Below are 26,065 nucleotides of genomic sequence, written 5' to 3'. Positions count from 1 at the left end.
GATTACGGCGGTCTATCTGAGCAAGTAAAATAGCAACGTAGTTAGATTTGTCATACTTCCTCACACATTAACTCCCTGCTTCCTTACATAATAGTTTCTAAGAACTTCTATATGTTTGATTTGATAAAATCCTATCCTGATTAATTATACCAGCATAAAGTTTTTATGTGCTGTTTAGTCCTATTTTCAGTAGCCGTAATGTCCGATGCTTGCAGTGAGCACTAAACTCAAATTAAGCACAGGAAGCACACTTCCCTTCTGGTTTTTATTTTCCTTTTCCTTTAACATCTGCATCAACATTAAATCCTTTTAACAATTTTCTGTAAACCCGTATATATCTTAACCACAATGTTTCCTCAGACTGTGCTGACTTCCTAGCCATGCTGAAACGGAATCTTATTCACAGATATGTGTTTTCTGCCTATGGATAGAACGGTAACTTTTCACCCCCCCTTCCCTCAAATGCTAAGCCTGTTCTGTTCGTCATCATTAAGCATTGTATTTGGACTGCTTGATTCAATATGTTATATACTGTAAACTTGAAGTTTATGATGAAAGAATGACACGTTTTAATTTGCTTTTCTAACCTGCTTTGCAACACCCTTTCTGTCAAACAGGAACATGCAAGTTTCTATTAGTAACTAAAACTGTTTTTATAACACAGCCTTATTAAGGAACCATATTCAGAGCTGTAAAAGCATTTCAGTACAAGGGCCGTATAGCTGGAAACTGACAGAACAATAACTTATGTGCTTTTTCCAAATGATTGCTAGTCTTGATCTGACTCTAAATAATTCTATAGCTACCGGAAACTACAGGAAACCACAGATAATTTATCTGACTTTGAATATAAGTGCATAGTTTCCCCGTAGCCACTTTTAGCTACACTTCCGGGTTTACTTTTCTCTGCATTAATCCCGTCTCTGCCACTTTCGACACCTTTCTGTCATACTCACTATATATGCAACTATTACTACGCTCTAAGTCTTCTACCTTTGTATTTTGTCTTTGCTAAAAGTCCTAAAAGTCCTGCACCGATCCTGACAGTAAGCTGCCGTTGTTACTGCTTCTCAGAGTGAATTTGTCACTTTTTCTGTACCCCCTCACTCCTGTCACAGCTTTGGCTGTAAGACTGTTAAACTTATCTCACTTCCACCTATACTTTCTCCTTGCAAAAGGTTTCTTGTCAATTATACAGCATTCTCCTGTGCCCCGGCTCTGTGATTTATTCTCCAAGCTATCTGGACTTCAGAAGCATGCTCTTCTCCTTCATGTATTATCAGTGCTTTATACTATAACTTATGGCTGGCTGTCAAACTATACGGCCATCTTCCGGTCTGATTAATGCTTTCTCTTCTCCTTTTACAGTTGTAATTTTGCATTTGTACTTGTCCTAGAAGCTTTTATCACACCTTTTCAATTTACAATTTGTTTTGGGACAATTTCATACTTTTAATTAATAATGCTTAAGGTTTGTCATTTATTTTCCTATTTGAAATTTGCTTTTGGTCATTTCTAGCTTGTGTAATCGGTTCTGAATTCACTTTTATATTAAGGTTTCCTGTTGTTGACAATGCCAGCCGATGTTTCTTTCTCCCAAGCGGTGTATAATTTCATATATAATTGCTGAGGTTTTCCTGAATTTGTAGTTTGAAATGGGTATTTATTGTGACATAATTAGGAAACATACCTTTACAGTTTGCTGTTTAGACGCTATATAGATTATATCTTGCTCCCGTTATAAGCTAGGGGTTATGCTGTCCCTGCCCATCAGCTTCTATTGCTTGTACTATATATGGACATTTTACTGTTTGTGTTATACTGCGCTAGATATGTGGGGGATCTTATTCACTCTCTAGATAAGATTCTCATATACTTTGCATTTCCGATACTCATATAGTTCTGGTTTCTTGTGCTCTGTTTTAATGAAAGAAATATAAGTTACCGCCCCAGCACCCTACTATCGTGTTAGTTTTTTTCAGGATGCTTTTTAATACTTTTTAATCATCGGTGAGCCTGACTATATTATAACGTTATCTACAGGAAATACTGCACTTCCTCGTTTGCGTTGTGGTTTTCGTCCTCCGAGTGCATACAGCCTGCACTGGCTTATTTTAAACACTTGCAGTAATGACTTATGTTATAATGTTTCCGGATGAATATTTCCACGTCCTGAGAATGACAATCGCTTTTAAATAATATGGTTCTATAAAGAGTTAAATTGTGTAAGTCTTTATAACAAGTTTGATATGAACTAGGATGCAACACAGAAAGTCACATGAAATTACAATGGATTATTGTTACATTAACAGTTAGATAACCCCTTGTATAACTTATATGATAGTAGAACTATTATGTACTATATAGCAGCATTTCTTTGCTTTTACCTTAACAGATATGCATATAAAATATGTTTTACCTTTCCGGTTGAGAAGATGATGGCTGCGTACCAGGAGAATACAGCGTTGCTTAACTTCTTCAGTTATTTCCTGTTGGTTCTTTATAACCCAACCTTCTCTTTCCTTCTAATGCTGCAGCTGTTCTGTTTGTCATCATTTAGACATATCATTTCAGTCACTGACTAGTATGTATGTTTTATGCCGTATCATTGGAAGTTCTTGATGTAAGAATCACATGTTTTAATTTGTTCTTTTTCCCCTTTCACCTGTTTAGCCACAAAAGCTTCCTGCCATTGCATTCGGGTTTATTTTATTTACTATGTCCCTTTTCTGAGTGTATATTTATGGGTATGAGCTTGTCATCTTTACACCACGATTCTGGTGTCCTGTTTCAAAATTTATTGATTTATATGCTTCTCTTATATTTAATATGTCTTTGTTAATATACATTTTCTTGCCTTTTGTTGAAATCGGTGTTTCCTTTCACTGGCTTGTTGGATGGAAAATTCTATTTTCCATTGCTGCATGACAAGTGATGTCTTTGGCATTTTTAGTTCTGGCTAATGTGTTCCAACTAATGACTTTTTTGTGACTGTGCCTTCCCCGAAGAGCTTACATTTGTTTTGTTTTGCCTTGGAATATTTCGTCTTTCTCTCTATTTTTCTACCACTTCTATAGTAATTTTCAGGGGCTTTTCCCTGGAACATACTATACTTTCTTATATACCAGTGTCACGCTATAACTATTGGGTTTGATATCGATGCCTGGGGCTTACATCCATCGAAGGTGGATGACGGTATCGCAATTATTAGATTTTAAGCAGAACCCCATTCTATTTTTGGAATGGCCTGCATTCACTGAATTGGACTATTGCCCATATAGAAGTTACCGGTACAGATGCGCGCTGGGGATATACAGAGACGTCTAAAATCCTTTAGTTGCAAATTTAGACAGGTTGACTGGGGCCCTAAATTTTTGTTCTCTTCTAGACGAATATTTAAGCATCTATTGGGGGTTAGCGACAAAATGGCGAGTGTATTCCCATATATGGCGAGTGTATTCCCATATTTCTAACCGGCGAAAACCAATTAGATCGCTGCCCTTTAATTTTAGAGAACTTATTTTCGCTGTTCGCTAAAATCTTTTTTTGGAGTTTTTGCTTCCCCCACTTTTGGGGTTTTCAATATGGCGAGTGTTATCCCATATCCAAATTCATGGCGAGTGTTATCCCATGTGCGATCCCAGGCGAGTGTAGTCCCATCACATGGCGAGTGTTATCCCATGTCAAAATTCATGGCGAGTGTTATCCCATGGTCAATTTCTATAGAAGCATACTCTGGAGGGCAGTATTTTTAGAGTAGGTTATATATAGTAAGTGACACAACTGACTCCTGCACTATTCTCATGTTCATGGCTATCATTTCTTTGTTAATATAACCTGCGGCAAAAGCATTGAGCTTTCCGCCAATTAGTAATTTATGTTTTAGGTTCCGCCAATGGGACGCTCTTGAAGACGCGTGAGTATAAGTGTTTTTGTTATACGCATGATGCATGTTCTTTTGTTTAGATAATTTTCCCGTGCATGGTTTTGTTTAGTTGCCCCTGTTATAGACCTCAGCATTTTGATTTGAACCATCTCACTTGTAGATATTGCATTATATTGAATACACTCTTCTATGAGTTCCTATGTGAATTGTCTTCCCCCTATTTCTGATCCCACTATGCCCACTTCCTCGTCCCCTACTCCCTTGGAAAGAGTCCTTAATTTCTTTCCCGCTGATAGAAAAGAACTTACCCGGTTATGTCAAACCTGGCATACCGCTTGGTCCGCTAAGGATCAAGGACTGGAATGGCCATCAAGGGGCTCATTTGATCAGGGCAAACTCCAAGCCTTGGTCTGCTACAATGAGTCCAACAAAACGGGAAAATCTAGGGATAAACATTTAGCTGCCATTAACAAATTCATACTTATTGCACGAAACCAGCACGATAGAGCTCTGGGTAAGTCAGATACCGATCAAGCCCCCTATCAAGATCCTGTAGCACCTACAGCTCCACCACCTTATGATGCTGCTACTGCTGCAAGTACTACCAAGTTGTTACCATGTGCAGTGGGATATACCCCAATACCCCCAGGATATTGTGATAAACCTGACACAAATCCTCAGCTACAGATTTCTCAGGGATCTCAGACAGTGACACCCCCGCTGCCTGCAGTATCTCCTGCTCCTATGATATTTGACCCACCTACTACCGTGCACATCGCCGGTGTTGTTGATCTATCTCTTCCCTCATCACAAAAAAACTCAATTCCAATATCTCAGGGGTCAGTACAAACTCAGACGCCTTTAACCCCTTCAACAATCCCAGTGGCCCAACCAGTAGCCCTGATTTCGGCCCAATTACCCACTGTTACCTCTGCTCCAACGATGCAAGCAACAACCCAGACGCTAACCCCACCACCGCCTCATGTATATCGTACTCTTGGAGGCTATGAGATGGAGATACCCCCTCCCATTATTGAGCAATATCCTTGTGTCCCGAACCCATCAGTTCCGGCCACCGTCCAGTACCCTGCTATCAGTCAAATTGACGTAGCTGCCCAGACCTCCACCTACCCTAGCCTAGGATCCGGGTTGACTTCACACATGACCACCCAAACGACTACCTACCCACATATGGGACACACAACTCAGACATCACCTCCACCACTACCTTTGGACTCTTCTGTCCAAACTGGTCCCTTGCCAGCTGAATCCCTACAGTCTATCCTGTCTCAATTACGACAGATGGGTTTCATTCCATGTAGTCCTGCTACACAGACACGGGCTATTTGTCAGGAACTCTATGATCGGGGTTTCATTAAACCACCCCCTGCTCCAGTGAACCCTTCAATGCCCATTCTAGAACCTCAGTGTTCTATTCCTCCTAGATGGGACACGTTAGGTGCACGGCCAATGCGTCCCTTGGTACTCCCAGCCAAACCAGCTAATAAGGAGCGACCGAAGGTTAGACTCTCCCCATTAGACGAAGCATGGGAAGTTTTAAAACAACAACTCCCCACAAAATCGGACATAGAGGATATTCGAAACGAGCCTCCTCCGATGTTCCATTTCTCCTCTTTTTCAGATAGTGAAGTAATCCCTTCCCTTGCAGACGATTCACCTCGTTTCACGTTACCTAATACCCCAGTCCCCTCGGAAGAACAATACGATCACACATTGGCTAGTATGGGAGATGGCCTCGCGTTTGTTTCAGAAGGACTTCGTTCCTTACACAAGTCCCTGACAACGCAACCGCACCCTGATACCCCGGACACCGTGGTATCTGTTGCACCAAAATCTGAGTTTCCTCAACAACATGATGTTATTTCTCATCATACTAGACAGCGCCATCCTCACAGTTATCTTACTGATGAAGGATCTAGCCGCTGCCTTGCGGTTATTGACAATTCCCCACACCCTACAAGTTTGAATATCAGTACAGACCCTATCTTATCTAGTCCGCCTAGCACACCTGCCCAATATGTGGCTTTGCATGAGAATTCATGGCATTACGTTCACCCATGGGTTGATAATCTCGCAGGATGGTCTGAGGCGCTCCAGCCCCAGTCCGCTCTCTTCCCACGTGAAGGATCCTTACGTTCTGACAAGCTTTCACTTGTAAGAGATCTAATTTATGACCACCCCGACCCCCATTGGGATCAGAAAACAACCCTTTATCTAATCCAAGGTCTTCAGGTTTGGAAAAAGTATGAGAATCAGTTTCCCCCAACCACCTCGATTGATCTCCTTAAATCAGTGAAACTTTTTCCCCTGCTGAATAAAATGTCAGGTGGTGTCCCTCATACGGAATACACCCCACTTTCAGCTGTTGAATTGAATAGCCTCATACTACAGCTCCCGGATATTGCACAGGGAGGTAACCGCTGGTTAAAGAAATTACAGGACATAACCCTGGGGACTACTCTATCAGTAGGTGATATGAAAGCGCTCCTGGGCAGAACCCCACACGCTAGTATCACTGACATATTCACTCAATCGGGCTATGCAAAATTTGCCACCGATACTCAGTATGATGGCAACCCTTTGACAGAAATTCAGACCAAAGTATTCCAGGAAATCCGGACCATGTATCCGACCCTTAAAGACTTTTCGGTTATCACTTCCCAAAGATGGGAAATGGATTCAGAGCCTATTGAGGCCTATTTACTCAGACTCCAAGACCTCTATAAGGAAGAAACAGAGGAAAAATTTGACTCTGATAATGCCCTCCCAGTATTCTACCATTTACTGAAGGGAACCTTACCTTCAGAAATTAAACTTAAGTTAGAGAACACCGTGGGTCTCCAATTAGAAAAATGGCCTAAAATTCGTGAACACATCCTTCATCATTGCAGACGACTTATTAAAAGCAAGCAACATGAAGCCCAACATCGTAAGACAGTACACACTAACTTGGAGGTGCTACAGACTGAAGATCTCAAAGAGAAAAGAGCCTCTAAGAGCTCTGACACCAATACCAATACTCCTAACACTTCTCCCCCTGTTATTGTTATGTATGCTGATCAACGCTATGACAATAACACCCGAAATCAGGGCCCACGGCCCTACCGCCCAGACCGTAGAATTGATTACCCTGAAGAAAGAGGTCGTCGCTCTCAACCCCAGCGAGGTCCCCCAAGGGGCCCTCTTGGAGATACTAGGCGACAACGAGACTATCGTTCCTGGCCTAGCCCTGATCGCTATCCTGATGTGCTCTGTTATCGCTGCCAACAATACGGTCATTATGCTGCTGAATGTCTTCAGACACAGCCATATAGATTTAGAAAATCGCAGATCCGTCAAAATCCCCCTGAACGGCAGTCATTCCCTTTATGGAACCCGGATCAACACCGTCCGCAGTGACCAAAGATTTAGGGATCAATATTACCCACCCCATAATGACTAGGCGTAATCCGAACACGATTTGATTTTGTTGCTCTCAGTTACTCAAAACTACTCGGCTCCTCATTTAGTATCCGGTAACCATTTCTCTGTATATGTGTTGGTTTGATGTTTCTGTTTCCATTACAGGTAACATGTCTTTATTTTATATTCCTCTAGGTTTAATAGCAAGTGTATATTTATGGTACCATACAAATGACCTAACTGAGTCAGCAAGTTATTTATTTGTTTCTATGCATACCTTCCCTGGGGAGTTCTTATCAACTGCAGGGATGAGCGATCCCCAGAGGATATTCATTTTATGTTTTTTTTATATATACCTGAACTGACTTATTTATGCCATTTTACTTTATACGGGATCCCTTTTAAATAAAAGCTATGTATTGCTCATTTTTAAAATGTTTACTGCTTTAACCGTTGCGCTGTTTAGATTGATGTGACATTCACTTCTTTAATTTTTTTCCCATGAATATAAAGCCTTTGTTTTTGAAATCTCTCTATGGTATGTGTGATATCTGAAAGCTTTTCATTATTTCCTTGTCTAAGAAAGAAGAAATATTTAATAACCATTATTCGTTATATGGAATAAATGCGAGAAATATTCCCTTGAACTGGCCATTTGGGGGAACATTTTGCGCTGATCATAGATTTTGTAGTATTCTTGAATTGAGAATTGGTGAAGCTTTCAGTCATAAATAAGGAAAATTATGCATTCAACTTTCTGATTCCTTTCTATTTAAAACAGTATGCTTTGTGTATTTAACTAACACCTTGCTTCAACTAACTCTTGCCACGTGGTGATTTTGTCTTGAAGCGATATGCTTCTTCCTACTTCTTTGTCTGATTGAAAAAGGGTTACTTAAACTCTATGTGAAGGTCAATAACTTTTGAATGTTTTTTTTCATTTGTCTTTTTCAAGGAACCTTTTTCTGGCATTGCCTTCTGAATATGCCTTGCTGCAATTCAGATGTATCATATTTGGTTTTATTTTTATTTTTTTTTTATTAAGCCTATTTTTATCTTACACCCTTCAGAGTGTTTTTTTTTTTCATTTTTTCATTTTTTTTAATTTTTCATTTTCGATACTTTTTTGTTTTGGGGACACACCATAGTAGGGATACACCTCACGGCCCTCCTCTCTGATGCTGACGTCCCTCAACGAGGAGACGACTGCTAGCAAACAAGAGCTACCCGATAATGTGTCTGATCTGAAGGCTATGTTGCAGCAAAGAATCGCTACATTAAAGGACAGATGCACAGACCCCAACATTACCCGGTGTGAGATACGAGACATTATTGAATGTGGGTTTCAACAGATACATCGATTGGTCCATGAGCGAAAGAGATAGGCTCTCCACTTACTGGAGTTGCAAGAAGCTTTGGCCTCTACCCTTCTTTCTGAATCGTCTAGCTCGTAAGTCCTGCTGGCCTCCTGCAGCTGAGGGCTCAACCCTTGGTGAATGTTAGTCATCGCAGGTGAAGATTCCATATCTATTGGCGATAGATGGCAACACATTGCCCTCCATACATCAATAACTTGAACATTTACCATCATCTCTAAATTTTTATTGTTAGTTTTTGTACTTTTTTTGTTCCATATACTTAACCATTGTTATTTTGATCATGTGTTCGTTAAAATTACCAATCTGTCTCGCACGTTATGCAAGCCAGAAGTGGGGATATATTATGCACATCCCAATTTCTAGTATTAAGAGGGTTGCAATTGACCCCTACCAAACAGGAGATATAATTTTATATATACTATTGCTATTTATGAAAATTGGCTTTTCATTATTTAACCCTTATGGTTTCCCTTTTGTTTTTGCACTTAATTAGCACTGATTTCTCCATGTTTACATTGTCTTTCATTTCTCTTGACATTTATATATTATTTTTGCTTATTCAATTCACACTGATTATGCCCACCAAGATATAGCAATGTATCATTCAGGCATACAGTTATTTTGCTTATTCCTTTGCCAGCCTCTGACTCTTGATGGACTTGATGGTATATGCCTAGAATAAAGACATGGAAAGATCCAAGTTTGTACACCATAAATACGTCTTCAAGATCTATCCAGGCCCAAATGATGTTAGATCCCCTAAGGTTGTGGCAATGATCTTTACACCTTGCAAACTACTGGACCACAAGTCTTGGGTCCATGTGAAAGATATACGTGTTTACTCAGTCGCAGAACCTGATGTTACCAGCCTAACCATCTCAAGACCAGCCACTTCCTTCAGCAGGCCAACCATGAAAATCCAGCCCTGTTAGATCTTCCAGATCTCCGTCCAGATTCTTCAGCGCTTCCACCGCCTCAACCATGATCGATGAAAGAGAGTTCAGAACTGATACTTCATTTGAGATTAACTGTTGCTGTTTATGGACATTATAGATTCATATTTTGTTTTATTTTCCAGTTTAGCAGCAATCCTGTCTATATATATTGAAAAGGTTTTATTTTTATTTTCCTATTATTTCCTTTATTGTTCTAATTGTTTTTCTAAGAGTTTCCCCGTTATTTCTGTTTATGTAATGCAGGTGTAAACCCTGCTTGTATCAACCTGTTATGCAATTGTTTAACTTTGGTATAGGCTTACTTAAGCTGCATGTCTTTCTGTAGGTTTGACTAAGCTCCAAGTGGGGTAACGGATATATAAAATGCTTCCCATACTTCCAGGTCATTATGCATATGTCAATATCCATGCATGACCTTTGTTAATATAAATTTTCCTAGGATTGACCCTTTTTGCTGGATATGACAACCTCATACTTGTTTAAGGATTCTGAATACCTACAACCTAAAACAGCCTGCAATCTGAGTACTAACCATATATTTGTTGAGCCACCATAACAATGCTTAATCAAAACCACTGTTCCTTCCGAGGACCACTGAGATAGATACATTAGATTATCTCCCCATGTACTATGCAACAGATGCAATAGAAGTCATAGCAAGACCTGAAAGTGTTTATTAGTATGATCCACCTGAAATTGCTATTACCTACATACCTATACTTCATGAGATTTTGCAGATGAACTCATGGATTTGTCCCATTCATAAAACCTCTCTCACTACAGGTTTGAGTTAGCCTCAAGAGGGGTAACATCAAGATTAAGGCCCAAGGGATTGAGTAATATAAAGGGAATTCCATATGCCCAAATAATATATCACCTGAGAATGAAGTTTCCTATCTTGCACCATACCTTCTAACAATTTGTAAGACCAAAACTCCCCCTCTCGTTTGATAGCTTACCACCTTCTGGAATGGATGATGACAAGCTTGACGAGCTTTGTGTCACCCCTCTCCAGAGGGGGTGACAAGTGGGGAATGTATAATTATACTACAGCAAGAGGCCCTCACTGGATGCCCACCGAAAGGGTGGAAGGCCAGATTTTAGGACTCAGGCTGTAAAAATACCAGCTAGGTTTAAAAATCTATGACTGGCTGAGCATGGACTTGCTTTTCCTGCAAGTTAATATGTGTTCTACCCTAAGATCTATCCACTGGAATAGTGGCAGGCCAAACTACATAGCTTTGTACAGCTGAAAAGCACTGCCTAGGCCTGATAACCTACTAATGGCCTTATAGAACAAAATCAGGTACAAATTGAATGTAGCACTTATTAAAATGGAGTTTGTCTTTCTATAAGATGAAACTTAGATCATAAGATAATAGAAAAAGGGGAAGTGAAACTGATATGCTAAGAATAAGATGTTCTGGCAGAAGAGAAAAACATGTTGACAAAAGAGGAAATTGCGAAATAACTTGCAATAGCTGGAACGGAAAGAGTTGGGTACAGAACAACAGATGGCAGGACACGACAGTTTAACCACAGAAATTGAGAAATATTTGAAAAAAACAGGTCCCAAAATAGGTGCTGCCATAGACTTCAATAGAGAGATGAGAGTATAAAAGAAGGGTGATTTTGGCTTAAGTTCGGAGTCGTCCCCAACGCATCTCAGACGGCAGAGCGCTGTGCCATTGAACCCAGAATCCATCCGATGTCTGTGTTAATTTGAAACTTTGGTAAGAATAAATGCCTTCTATCTGAAACCTATCTCTGTCTTCATTTTCAAGTATTCCTTACCTGTCACTTATTTTACAAACTAAACTAAACCCACACCAGACACTCATTTTGTGCACAAAATACTGATAGATTCTAATAGACTATATGTGGGAACATAAATGGCCCAGAATACACCTAGACCCAGAGAGACAGAAAGCAGAGGTCATGGGGATCAGTTTTGAATTACGCCTTCTGATGCCTCCCCAGAACCAACCACCCTGGGATTGGAGGGAAACTATAAAGAATCTTCTGGATGAACTTAAGATGTTCCCCTCCCCATTTGGAAAAGTCCAGAAGGGGTCTAAAAGAGGTCAATTAAAAACACTACATACCCCAGTAGCTCCAGCACCTGAATAGTCATTCGCATGGACTCCCAAGCACCTTCCTTCGAGGTGTTCTTCACCAGCCAATCATTGAGATAAGGAAACACATGCACTTCCAGTCTGTGTAGTGATGCTGCGACTACAGCAAGGTACTTTGTAAACACTCTGGGCGCAGACGCTAGACCAAAAGGCAGTACACAGTACTGAAAGGGTTGTGTTACCAACTGAAATCAAAGATACCTCCTGTGAGCTGGAAGTTTCAAGACGTGTGTGTAAGCATCCTTTAAGTCCAGAGTACATAGCCAATCGTTTTCCTGAATCATGTGAAGAAGGGTGCCCAGGAAAACCATCTTGAACTTTTCTCGGACTAGGAATTTGTTCAGGGCCCTTAGGTCTAGGATGGGACGCATCCCTCCTGTTTTCTTTTGCACAAGAAAGTACCTGGAATAGAATCCCAGCCCTTCTTCCCCTGGTAGAACAGGTTTGACCTCATTGGCCTTTAGAAGGGCGGAGAGTTGCTCTGCAAGTACCTGCTTGTGCTGCCTGACCACCTAGTGAAAAGGCTCGGCCTGCTCCAGAGGGACGGCATCAACCAAGCTTGACAGTTGCTTCACCGAGTTCCACACGTGGACGCTCGTGAAGAGCTAGTATGACTGAATTCTGGAGGCGAGCATAGGGCCTGATATGTATTCCTCCCAAAAGAGTCCAAAGTCCTAGCTTCTCCGCCTGGGGGTGCTGAGGCATAGTCTCTAGTACTCCTGGCTCTCTTGAGGGTGGAGTCCACCACCATGGCGGGTAACTGAGACCTCATCAATCCAGGTTCACCGTGGATCCGATACTGGGACTCAGCTTTCTTCGGGACCACAGGGCCAGACAGAGGGGACGACCACTTTCGCATAAGGACTTCCTTCAGTACCTTATATAGAGGAGCCATCACAGCCTCTCTAGGTGGAGAAGGATAATCCAGGACCTCGAGCATCTCAGCCCTGGGCTCATCATCAACCTCCATAGGGAAAGGAATAGCCGTAGCCATTTTCGGGACAAAAGATGTAAAGGACAGACTCTCCGGTGGAGACAGTCTCCTTTCTGGTGGAGGGGAAGGTTCAGAGGGAATCCCATAGGACTTGTCAGAAGAAGAGTACCTGGGATCTTCCTCTGACTCCCACAAACGCTCCTCTTCAGTATCGGATTAAACCTCCCTCAGGGCACTCCGAGACTGAGCCTGCCTTGACGCCGAGGAACGATGCCCTTGATGGTGATGTCGAGAGGCCGACGCCCGCCTGGACTGCGGAGAAGCTTCCTCCACCGATGTTGAAGGGGAGACAAACTGGGTGGCAGTTGACACCGATGCCGCAGGTGGCACCGAGGCCGGGGACCTCACCACAGGTTAAGGGCCAGACATCGCTGCAGCAGATGGAAGGCGAAAGCACACCCGACCTTGAAGCAGACTGGCACAGCAGTCCTTCCAGAAGCTCTGGAAGCAAGGCCCGGATGTGCTCGTCGAGAGCCACCATCGGAGATGGCTGCAGGGTGGGTGGAACAACCGGTGGTAGAATCTGCTGAGGTTTGGGAGCAGGTACCGGGCTGCAAGGAGACCGACGCATCGGCACCTCCTTATAGAGAGGGAGTGGTCCTGTCGGCGCTGACGCTTCTAGGATGTCGAGTCCCTCGACACCCCAGAGCTCCCAGCATTGTGTGTCGAAAGAGAATGATGACAGTGCTTCTGAGCCTTTGCTCGACGCCCGTCAATGAGACTCCTCGGTACTGATGAGGAGGACATGGAATCCTCACATCTCGTTGGTGCCAGGTCCGACGAAGGTCTTTCCCAGGGGGCCTGCATAACAGAAGGCCTTGAGGCTGGTGGAGACCCACTCGATGCCTCACTGTTCCCAGCGCGAGTTGGTCTCTCAGCAGCCATTACCTCTCCTCCTGATGTCGATGCTTCCCTCAATGTCACCACCGCCGACCTCGGTACCGATGTTGATGTCAAAGGACCAGACCGAGCCCCACAAAGTTTTTCTCTTTGGGCTTCTCTAGACACTTGAGTCCATTTCTTCATATGAAGACATAGACTAAAAGCAGCTGGGCTATGGTTGGACCCAAGGCACTGGATACACCACAAGTGAGTATCGGTACCTGACATGGACCGGTTGCACCGGGTACAACGTTTGAAGCCGCTGGGTGTCTTCGATGACATGGAAGGGAAAATGGCTTCGGCAAAATCAAACGACGCGATTGTGCCAAAAAGAAGAGAGCACAAAAAAGGGAGAATCTCGATCGCGCATCCTAAAGGCCGGCCACGTCGAAAAAGAAATAAAACTTAAAATTAGGGGAAAAAAGACTAAAACCAAAAAACAAAGGAAGGAACTCTTTTTTTTTTTTTTTTTTTACAAAACAAAGAAGGAGACGCCTAAAAAACGAAGACTCTTGTCCCGGTCCAAGCGAGGAGCACAGGAGAAATCTGTGGCACCTCACTGAGGAAAAAAGAAACTGAGGAGACGTGCTTGCGCGACGGGAGGGAAATCAGTCCGAGCATGCATGGTGTGCGATCCAAGCGCACCAGAAGATGCTGGCAAAATTTTTTAAATATTTTGCTTTCAAAATGCCAGTTCGTGGGCCGACGCAGATGTTGACCCACATGTGAGAACAAGTAGCCTGCTTGTCCTCGGAGAATGGATCTTTTAGTATGTGAAGGGTGGAAGCTGGAGTTGTGGAGGTAGCTGCATTTGTCTGTGGGTTTCTTGTATATGGATGTTTCTATATAGCTATCGCTGATTGAGACTGTGGTGTCCAAAATATTGACTTTTTCTGGGGAGTAGTCAATTTTGAATCTGATTGTAGGATGGTATGTATTGAAGGAACTGTAAAATTGTTTCAGAGTTTCTTCCCCCTCAGTCCAAATCATAAAAATGTCATCGATGTAACGGTAGTATTTTAGGGGTTTGGTCTGGTATGTATTCAGAAATGTCTCTTCCAGCTCAACCATAAAGAGGTTGGCATATTGAGCATGCTGTCATGGTGCCCATCGCAGTGCCCATGATTTGTAGATAGATATCATTGTTAAAGCGGAAATAGTTGTGAGTTAGAATAAATTTGATTAATTCTGTGATAGTGTCTGGTGAGTATTGATGGTCCAGTGTGGATGTTTTTAGGAGTTTCTCACATGCAGCTATGCGATCTGCATGGGGAATGTTGCTGTATAGTGATTCTACATCCATTTTGACCAGAAGCATACCTGGTGGTAACTGCTTGATGTTTTTCAATTTATTCAGAAAATCTATGGTGTCTTGTATGAAGCTGTTTGTCTTGTGCAAGAAAGGTTTCAGAATCCCCTCTATAAGTCCAGATATTTCCTCCGTGAGTGTGCTAATACCAGATATGATTGGTCTACCAGGATTTTCAGGTTTGTTGATTTTGGGTAGCATGTAGAATATGTCCACAGAAGGATGGTTAGGTATGAGTTTCTTTAAATGCGGCTGTACTTGTTTTGGGATAAGGTCTTTCAGCTGTTTTGCATAATCCTGTGTGGGGTCCTCATGTAGTTTCCTGTAGTATGTGCTATCTGAGAGCTGTCTGTGTCCTTCTTCGATGTATTTTTGTGTGTCCATAATCACCACTGAGCCTCCTTTGTCTGCGGGTTTGATGATAATGCATTGGTTATTTTGTAGAGTTCTTATGGCCACTCTTTCTGGTGGAGTAAGATTGTACAGAATTTTCTTTTGTTTGCTGGAAAGTTTTGATTTTACCCTATGTCTGAAACTTTCTATGTAGTTGTTCAGTTTGTTGTTTTGTCCATCCTGTGGGATGAAATATGTGTTCTTTTGTTTAAAACTGTATACCAGTCTGTTGAGAGTTTCTTTGTTGTGGAAATGACTGGTATACAGTTTTAAACAAAAGAAACTCATACCTAACCATCCTTCTGTGGGCATATTCTACATGCTACCCAAAGGAAAAATATTCAACATTAAAGAATCCTTCACATGCTCATCTTCCAATGTGGTATATATCATTCAGTGTAAAAAAATGCAATGAAAGGTGCTACATTGGAAAAACAAGTCAGATGCTAAAGAAGAGATTTAATTTACATAGACATCATATGAAAAATGCCAGTACCAACCAGGATGTCACCTCTGTGGGGCTGCACTTTACAAAACCAGAACACTGTACCAATGATTTTATGGTAAGAATACTGAAAGGGAACTTTAAAACAATACAGGAACGTAAGACCTTTGAAGTCAGAATGATTAAATATTTTGACACCCACCAGACAAGACTTAACAAAGATCTGGGTTTTCTAGCCCATTATAAACCATACAATTGTACTGCTTTATCACCCTGTTATCACCATGCATATCTCCCTGTCCCTCATCCACCCAGCTCTCCCTGTCTCTTATCTAACACACCCTTATCCTGTTAGACTGTCACTGAAATGCTTTGATGTTTAACTTATATATACTGTCATCTATCAACATTTGCTTATTTCTGATCTGACGAAGATGGACTACCTTCGAAAGCTAATGAAAAATATATTGCTATGTTCAATAAAAAAAGGTATCATCTTATTTTCTTTTCCATATTTTACTTTGTTCTATTTCTATTGATTACCTTTAGAGTTATTTGAGAAAGCAGAGGTATTTTCTCATACTTTTATTCAAACTTAAAGATGACCAGCACAGTAACATTATTCAAAACATTCCCCAATCAGCCTAAATGACTGATTCCAGGCCAAACATATTTCATATTATTTATATTTCCAATCAAAATAGAGCTCATACTGATCTCTATATTCTACAGAATTTCTTGGTAATGAGCTCAAAATCTAAATGGAAAAAATGACTCATGTTTAAACAGAAAAGTAACACTGCATTTGCAACGTCATAATCCAGTATTATGTCAAGTTATTCCGATTTTGTCCCAATACTCAGACACCTCCAGAGTCCAGATGCAGCCAGAGTTGCCCTGCTGGGTTTAGGAAATTAACCAGGGAAGGAAAGCCTGTCTGCTGCTATGACTGCATCCCCTGTCCAGAGGGAGAGATCACCAACCAAACTGGTGAGTGAATTCATGTTTTAATGTGCCACGCTCATGGGCACTGTTTGGTCACTATCAGGCCCATATTCAGCCTTTATTGAAGACCCAACATGGGACAGCAAATATGTATCCATTCCTGCTTTTTCCAAAACATTGCCATAATTGACCACACCCTGATCTGGATGTCTAAATTGCAATCTCAATATTCTATGTAAAATGGGTCTTCACATGGCCTAGTGGAATACCTTATGCCTAATCCAAAAATATGAGCTGGACACTGCTAGCAAAACTAATCACACACCCTGATTGGATAAGACGTATGGAATCCTTTAAAAGCATCCATTTCTGATGGAAGTATTTTTATTAGGTAATCTCAAGAAGCAAACAGGCAAGAGGTTTGCAATATCTAGAACAGCAAAAGAAGAGCATAACCACGAAGAAAAATGAAATAATATTTGTCCAATGCAGATACATAAAAACAGCATACAATTTTCTTCTACCCGCCATATTTTGCCCTAACAAGGACTGTATCAAGGGCTTAACATAAATTCTCTCTATATATAGATTCTATATTTGGTGCCTGAAAATTCTGTGCAGAAAAAAAATACACCTAGGCGTGTTCTCTAAAGTATACCTACATTTTAAGAATAGGTTTCAATTTCCATGTGGTATATAGAATACTGAGCGAGGGTCCACACCACTAAATTTAGTAATGGTCAGTTACACTAACTATAACCTGGTGTATATCCTGAACGGGTGTATTCTATAACAATGCACATATCTTATAGAAATGCCCATGACTCACCCATTCCGCACCTATATCCACACCCAATTTTCAACTATGTGACTTAGAATTCAAGTGCATCACGTTACAGAATTTGCTTTGACAATAGTGCATGGAAATTCTAATTTATGTCAATTAGTGCTGATAATTGCTTGTTAACATCCAATTGACAGCGCTGATTAGCTAGTTCACCAGTTAGGTTATATAATAGAATATGCTTCAATTTCCACATGTAAATTAAGGCATGAAATATAGAATCTGGCCATTAGGGGGCAAAACTCAAATGGCACTTTAAAAATTGGCACTGAAAAACCATGCACTGGGTGTGATTCTATAAACTATGCCTAAAGTTAAGTGTAGTTTATAAAATATGCTCACATACCATTGTTACAACTAAAATTTAGATACACCCATTTAGGACTGCTAAAACCATGCCTAAATATCTACATCTAACTTAGGTACAGTTTGGATGTTTTCCATAATAGTGTGCATAGTTTTTTGAAACACCCACAGCCTGCCCATTCCATGCCCATGGCCATGCTCCCTTTTTAGCTGCACACTATGAGGCAGATGCACTAAACTTTAACGACCCTTTAACGACCCTCCAACGAGGAAATTTTGATCCGTTGCATGCATCAAAGGGCTTTTACCAACGAAGCTAGCAGCTAACGAAAACGGAATGCAGATGAGCAATTCGTGTACAAACCCCATTGAACCGAGATGCACCAACCTTTTCCGAATGCCTTAATGAAGGAAAAACGCTGGAAAAACAACGAGAGGTCTGTACCTCTCCTTGTGGCTGTGTGGACTCGTAAATACTTTGTAACCTCTGTAAAGTGAATAAAACACTGCACCCACAAAACCAGGGTTATACATAGAAATAAAAAAAATTGTTAGGTATACAGTCAGAAGAGGAAATACTGGCCGGCAACAAAACCCCCTCCCACCCACCGAGCAAAGGAAGTATCCAGCCCCCCCCCCCCCCCCAAACCCCTGAAATTGGTCCCTGGTGGTCTAGTGGCCGCCAACAAAACACCCACCCACCCAGCGAGCGGAGGGGGACTGGAGGTCCGGCGGACCTCTAGACCACCCCAAATCCCCCCCCAATGTTGTTCCAGCAAGTACAGCCCCCCAACAAAACACCCACCCACCCACCGAGCGAGCGGAGGGGGGCTGGAGGTCCAGCGGACCTCTAGACCACCCCAACTCCCCCCCTCCTCTTCTTTGGCGATTCCCTTACATGGTCTGTAGCCCCGCCCAGCGCATCCCAGGATTTTGATGTCGTCAAGCCAAAGAAGAGGAGGGAGGCAGGCTGCGTCCCTCCTCCAACTAAGGTAGGGGGGCTGCACTTGCTGGAACAACATTGGGGGGGGAGTTGGGGTGGTCTAGAGGTCCGCCGGACCTCCAGTCCCCCTCCGCTCGCTGGGTGGGTGGGTGTTTTGTTGGCGGCCACTAGACCACCAGGGACCAATTTCAGGGGTTTGGGGGGGGGGGGGCTGGAGACTTCCTTTGCTCGGTGAGTGGGAGGGGGTTTTGTTGCCGGCCAGTATTTCCTCTTCTGACTGTATACCTAACAATTTTTTTTATTTCTATGAATAACCCTGGTTTTGTGGGTGCAGTATTTTATTCACTTTACAGAGGTTACAAAGTAAATTTTGTTGTTGCCCACCACTGGACCTCCAGCCCCCGTTGCTTGGGCCTCGGGGCAGGGTATTTCTAGTTTGACAGGGTGTTTGACAGGTTTGGGCTTTTGACAGCCCAGACCTGTCAAACAAGTGCGGGAGGATTGTGCTGAGCGCATGCTTGGCACAATTTGCCCACACTTTTTACCCGATCAGCTATTCTTCTTGGCAATTGTGAGCATGCGTTCCCTATACCGCAGGCGGAGATTTGACCAAATTAACGATACTTTAATGCATCCGACTTTGGAATACTGCACCGAACATTTCTGAGGTGTTTTTTTAGTGCATTGTTTTTTCAAATTCGGTAAGAACTTTTACGTTTTACATTCTTTTACGTTTGGTTGATGCATCTGGGCCTATATTGTAGAATACACCTAGAAAGTTGTATGTATAAATTCTAATTAACTGTTAATTGGTTGTTAACTACCAAATATCAGCACTGATTGGTTTGTTAATCAATTAACCAAATTAGTGCACACAACTTAAGGCGCCCTTTTAACCCCCTGTCTCAGCTCTTTTTAGGGTGAAACATGGCCATGTTGGGCAGTTAGAGGAAAATTGTATGCTGTTTTTATGTATCTCCGTTAAATAAATATTATTTCATTTTTCTATGTGGGTCTGCTCCTCTTTTGCTCTTCTAAAAGATAATACATGATTACATTTCCAGTAAGCTCATTGTTCATTACTCTTTAATGTTTGATACTGTCTGTCATTTTGAAACAAGCCTTATTATAAGGAAAAGCTAATGTCCTATAACTGATGCTATCTGTGAGATATTGGGACAATATTTTTCATTGTTAGATATGGATGCTTGTATGAAATGCCTAGAGGACCAATGGCCCAATCAGAAGAAAGATGCCTGCATCCCGAAAGTGATAATCTTCCTGACCTATGAAGAACCTTTGGGGATAACTTTGACTTTCATTTGCATTTTCTTAATTCTCATTAATACAGCCATCTTGGGGATCTTTATTCATTACAAAGATACTCCCATAGTGAAAGCGAACAACCGAGAACTTAGTTATGTTCTCCTCATCTCCCTCATGCTCTGCTTCATCTGCTCCTTGGTCTTCATAGGCCATCCTGACAAAGTGACCTGTTTTCTCCGACAGACTGCCTTTGGGATCAGTTTTTCCATTGCTCTCTCCGCAGTATTGGCCAAAACCATCACTGTGGTCACAGCCTTTCATGCCACCAAGCCTGGAAGTAAGCTCCGGAAATGGATGGGTTCCAGGGTTTCATTTTCTATAGTAATTTCCTGTTCCCTTATTCAAACTGTTCTGTGTCTTGTCTGGTTGTTCACTGCTCCCCCATTCCCATATCTTAATAAGAATTCAGAAACTGGAACTATACTTACTGAATGTAATGAAGGATCAATAGTTGCATTTTACTGTGTTTTGGGTTACCTGGGATTTTTGGCTGGTCTCAGCTTCATCGTAGCTTTCTTAGCAAGAAATCTGCCTGACAGGTTCAATGAGGCCAAGTACATCACCTTCAGCATGCTGGTGTTCTGCAGTGTCTGGGTCTCCTTCATCCCAACATACCTGAGTACCAAGGGCAAATACATGGTGGCAGTGGAGATATTTGCTATTCTGGCCTCCAGTGCTGGACTTCTGGGCTGTATCTTTTTCCCTAAGTGCTATGTTATTCTGCTGAGACCTAAAAGGAACAGCAGAAAATGCTTATCAAAAAACTAGAATTATCAATATTGGTGTACAGGATCGATTCATTTAAATATTGTTATCAGTTGTTGGGCAAGTCCAACCAGAAACTGCATCATTGGTTGGGGTCATCCTAAATTTCATATATTTTATATTATAGCTAAAATTAGATATTATACACAGTTTGAATATAAAATTAAGAAGATATAGTGGTCAATAATAAAGTTGTTGGTGATATCTTTTTATTGTAATAAATAGATTTCTGAGCCATCCTCCACACATCAGGGAAACAGTGCAGTAACACTTGGGGTTAGTTAGAAAGGGGATGGGATTTGATATTCTGCCTTTCTGTGGTTACAATCCAAGCAGTTTATTCATTATACATACAGGTACTTATTTTGTATCTTGGGCAATGGAGAGTTAAGGGTCCCTTTTACTGAGATGCAGCAAAAGAGGGCCTGCACTGACTTTGGTGCATGTTTTTAACCCTCTTTTACTGCAGTGGGTAAAAGGGAAGTCTTTCTTTTTTTAAAGAAATGGCGGTGCGACAAATGAAGAACTTGCCGCATGGTCATTTTGGGGGGGCCCTTACTACCACCCATTGAAGTGGCAGTAAGGGCTCCTACGCAAACCCAATGGTAACCGGGCAGCGTGTGGCACTGCTTGAAATTATCGTTGTGTACACACATACTGGATATGACGGTGTTCTGAGCCTGACATCAGTGTGGGGCAAAATGGTACAGACTATTATAAAGAACAAAATTACAGAGCATATTCAAATGCATGGATTAATGAGACAAATCCAAAATGGATTTAGTGAAGATAAATCTTGCCTCATCAATCTATTACTTTTCTTTGAAGGGGTGAACAAACATGTGGATAAAGGTGAGCAAATCGATATTGTGTATCTGGATTTCCAGAAGGCATTTGACAAAGTACCTCATGAAAGACTCCAGAGGAAATTGGAGTGTCATGGGATAGGAGGTAGTGTTCTATTGTGGATTAAAAAGTAGTTAAAAGATAGAAAAAATAGAGTAGGGGTCTGTGTTGGAACAGCTGTTTTTTATATTTATAAATGATCTAGAAATGGGAATAACTAGTAAGGTAATTACATTTGCTGATGACAAAAATTTATTCAAAGTTGTTAAATCGAAAGAGGATTGTGAAAAATTACAAGTGGACCTTACAAGACTGGGAGACTGGGCATCCAAATGGCAGATGATGTTTAATGTGAGCAAGTGCAAAGTGATGCGTGTGGGAAAGAGGAACCCAAACTATAGCTATATAATTCAAGGTTCCACAATAGGAGTCTCAGACCTAGGCGTCATCGTTAATGATAGGTTGAAAACCTCTGCTCAGTGTGCGGCGGCAGCTAAGAAAGCAAATAGAATGTTAGGTATTATTAGGAAAGGAATGGAAAACAAAAATGAGGATGTTTTAATGCTTTTGTATTGTTCCATAGTGTGACAGCACCTCAAATACTGTGTTCAATTCTGGTCACCGCATCTCAAAAATGATGAGGAGGGGCATAATCAAACGCAAACGCCTATCTCCATGGGCATTTATCTCCGAGAACGGGTCCGTGAAGGGGCGGACCGAACCGTATTTTCAAAAAGGATGGACGTCTATCTTTAGTTTCGAAAATACGGTTTGTGCCAGGCAAATGCATTGGATATGGGCGTTTTTTGAGCTGGGCGTTTTCGTTTTTCAAAACCGAAGCGGCCCAGCTCAAAAATGAACAAATCCAAGGCTTTGGGTCATGGGAGGGGCCAGGATTCGTAGTGCACTGGTCCCCCTCACATGCCAGGACACCAATTGGCACCCTAGGGGGCAATTGTAAAAAATAGAAATAATCATTAAATTACCTCCCAGGTGCATAGCTCCCTTCCCTTTGGTGCTGAGCCCCCTAAATCCCCCCCAAAACCCACTGCCCACAACTCTACACCATTACCATAGCTCTTAAAGGTAAAGGGGGGCATCTACATGTGGGTACAGTGGGTTTTGGAGGCCTCCCATTTACCAGCACAAGTGTTACAGGTAGGGGGGGGGGAATGGGCCTGGGTCCACCTGCCTGAAGTGCACTGTGATACCCACTAAAAGTGCTCCAGGGACCTGCATACATGCAGGCCTCTAGGACTTGTTGCTGCTGCATAACATTGCCACACCAGTTTACACCTGAAGACTAATCTCTCCGAAAACGTCCTTTATTGGAATAAGCACGTTTACTCACAGTTCACTGCAGATCAGAGGCTGTGCCCCACTGGCAATGAGTCTCCCTGGTACTGAGATTAGCAGTAGGTCAGAGCTGGCAGAATGCTGTACAATGCCCTCTTTTAGCCACATTCAAGGTAATAACTAAGTTCTCTAACGTGGCTAACACATGAAAGGGATCTAAAACTGGCTTACAAAAATGGCCACTACTTCATGGACTACTGGAAACAAAACTGTACACACTCTGACCTAGTTAGCAGGGAGAAAAGCACCATGGGAGTAGAGCCTACCACCTACCAACATCATGAGCATTTACCACAAGCTAGTGGAATCACAGAGCCCAATACCCGACACCCACCACAATGCATTGCTGATGTGATTCTGCAGTGCGCATAACAGAAAAGGTGTCAAACTCACCTGAGAGCCACATCAAAACCAGGGAAAGACTGTCAGAGGATAGAACACATTCTGCAGTCATGGAGGTGGGTACGGCATTTGAGGCTGGCATAAGAGGCTGGAAAAAAAGTTTTTAAAGTGGTGTTTTTTTTGGTGGGAGGGGGTTAGTGACTACTGGGGGAGTCCGGGGAGGTCATCCCCGATTCCCTCCAGTGGTCATCTGGGCAGTTGGGGCACTTTTTTGGGACTTGTTCGTGAAAAAAAAGGGTCCAAAAAAAGTGACCCAAAATCGCGGTAAAAACACCTTTTTTTCGATTATCAGCTAAAGATGCCCATCTCTCTTCGGCCGATAACCACGCCCCAGTTCCGCCTTCACCACACCTCCGACACGCCCCCGTCAACTTTACCCGTTTCCACGACAGATTGCAATTGGAAACGCCCAAAATCGTTTTTCGATTATACCGATTTGGGTGCCCACGGGAGAAAGACGCCCATCTCCCAATTTGGGTCGAATTATCAGCATTTTTCTCTTTCGATTATGAGGTGGATAGTGAAATTAGAAAAGGTACAGAGAAAGGCAATGAAAATGATAGAGTATGGGACGAAGTCCCTATGAGGAAAGGCTAAAGCGGCTAGAGCTCTTCAGCTTGCAGAAAAGATAGTTGATGGGAGATAAGATAGAGGTATATAAAATAATGAGTGGAGTGGAATGGCTAGACTCAAATCACTTGTTTATTCTTTCCAAAAATACTAAGACAAGGGGGCACACAATGATGCTACAAAGAAATAAATTTAAAATGAATCAAAGAAAATATTTCTTCACTCAACATGTAATTAAAGTCTGTAATTCTTTGCCAGAAAATGTAGTAAAAGGTGTTAGCTTAGCAGGGTTTAAAAAGGTTTGGCTAGTTTCCTAAAAAAAAAACCAAAAACCTTATTAAAATGAACTTTGGAGACAATCCACTGCTTATTTTTAGGATAAGCAACATAAAATGTATAGTACTGTTTTGGGAACTTGCCAGGTACTTGTAACCTAGATTTGTTACTGTTTGAAACAGGATGCTGGGCTTGATGGACCTTCGGTCAGTCCCAGTATGGTGACATGTTACCCCTATTCCAGTGCTCTGCTATTGTCGGTGTTGCCCTGACTCTGCTTCACTCTTTCTGCTTCTTTTCCCCTTTGAGAGGGGTTTGTATTCTTCATGCTACTGTTAGTGCCCTTTGTCCCATTCCTTGTTCCATTAAAGATGAGCATCAAATATAAAGTAATTTGATTTAAAAAAAATAGATGGAAAATCTCACTAGTATTTATTTATTTATTTTATTTATTTTATTACATTTGTATCCCACATTTTCTCACTGATTTGCAGGCTCAATGTGGCTTACATAGTGCCGGAGAGGTGTTTCCAGGCTCCAGGGTAAACAAATACAAGGTTATGTTGTGGTAGGCTAGGTTCATGCGGTAGGGCCACATAAAAGATTTGTTGAGCGGAAGCGTTGTGTAATGTCCATTTCGGTCTTTAGTGATGTTGTGTCGCAGGGTCCTGTCAATTATGTTGGATCGGTAGGATATGCCTTTTTGAACAAGTGAGCTTTTAGTGTTTTTCTGAAGTTTACGTGGTCGTACGTAGTTTTCAGCGCTTTTGGCAATGCATTCCATAGTTGTGCGCTGATATAAGAAAAGCTGGATACATAGGTTGTTTTATATTTGAGTCCATTGCATCGCAGCTAGTGTAGATTTAGGTACGAGCGTGTTGATTCAGAGGTATTTCTGATTGGTAGGTCGATTAAGTCTGAGTTCAAAAATTACTTTAAGTAGAATTCAAAAATTACTTCCCAATTGACTTTTATGAAACACAATGAAGTGAATAATACAAATGATTAAGAGTCCACAGATGAACCAGATGGTTAAATGAACTAAAGTTGAACCAAATTGAAAATGTTTGCTGTGCACATTCCTCAAATTTGTGCATGTGATGAATTTAAATACATATTGGTTGATTTGTCCTGTGCAGGCTTTCTCTGTTGTTTCATTGAAAATCATGGTAATTCATCTGTCATCAAACTACCAATTTACAGACTGAAACCTGATGTAGATTGAGAACGACTATTTAGGAGGGCTGCACAGGGTTCTAAACTGATGATATCATAGCTCATTAGTGCTAGCAAAGGGGTATAACCCAAGCATCTGGACTGCTCTGGGGGGAAAATAAGGAACTTAGGCAAGGCTAGTGCTGATCAATGATGGTGAGTGATATTTGGGAAAACTGGGCAATGTGAGAGAATGTGTAGGATGAAGAAAAACATAGAAAAATAGAATGCCAATATTACATGCAATACAGGAGTGGGGGCTTGCAGATTGACAGGGCCCGTGCTGACTTGAGCATGTCTTGACTGCAACTACTACTAATCATTTCTATAGCGCTACTAGACATATGCAGTGCTGTACACATTATATGCATGCACTTTCTCTGAATCTAGAGGACTCACAATTTAAGTTTTTGAACCTAGGAGTGTTAATAGACTTACCAATGCCCACAAGGATAGTATGTGTGTTGCT

At 41.7% G+C, this 26,065-nt stretch overlaps 1 protein-coding gene and 1 long non-coding RNA gene across 2 annotated transcripts in view; both read left to right on the top strand.

The window, feature by feature from the left end:
• LOC115466383 (vomeronasal type-2 receptor 26-like) overlaps window positions 1–20,934 on the top strand; it is a 56,713-nt gene extending 35,779 nt beyond the window's left edge. The window contains exons 4-5 of the mRNA XM_030197578.1: window positions 16,666–16,792; window positions 20,039–20,934. Coding sequence (XP_030053438.1) covers window positions 16,666–16,792; window positions 20,039–20,934 — 1,023 coding nt within the window. The remainder of the gene's footprint in view (window positions 1–16,665; window positions 16,793–20,038) is intronic.
• LOC115466385 lies at window positions 294–15,113 on the top strand. The gene is made up of 3 exons (XR_003941542.1): window positions 294–637; window positions 11,860–11,864; window positions 15,103–15,113. It is a non-coding gene; the product is annotated as an uncharacterized LOC115466385 (long non-coding RNA).
• Window positions 20,935–26,065: the final 5,131 nt, after the last annotated feature.

Source organism: Microcaecilia unicolor, chromosome 3 (genome assembly GCF_901765095.1).
Source record: "Microcaecilia unicolor chromosome 3, aMicUni1.1, whole genome shotgun sequence".
NCBI lineage: Eukaryota > Metazoa > Chordata > Amphibia > Gymnophiona > Siphonopidae > Microcaecilia > Microcaecilia unicolor.
Note: the sequence above shows the minus strand (reverse complement) of the source record. Positions and strands in the feature narration are given on the sequence as shown.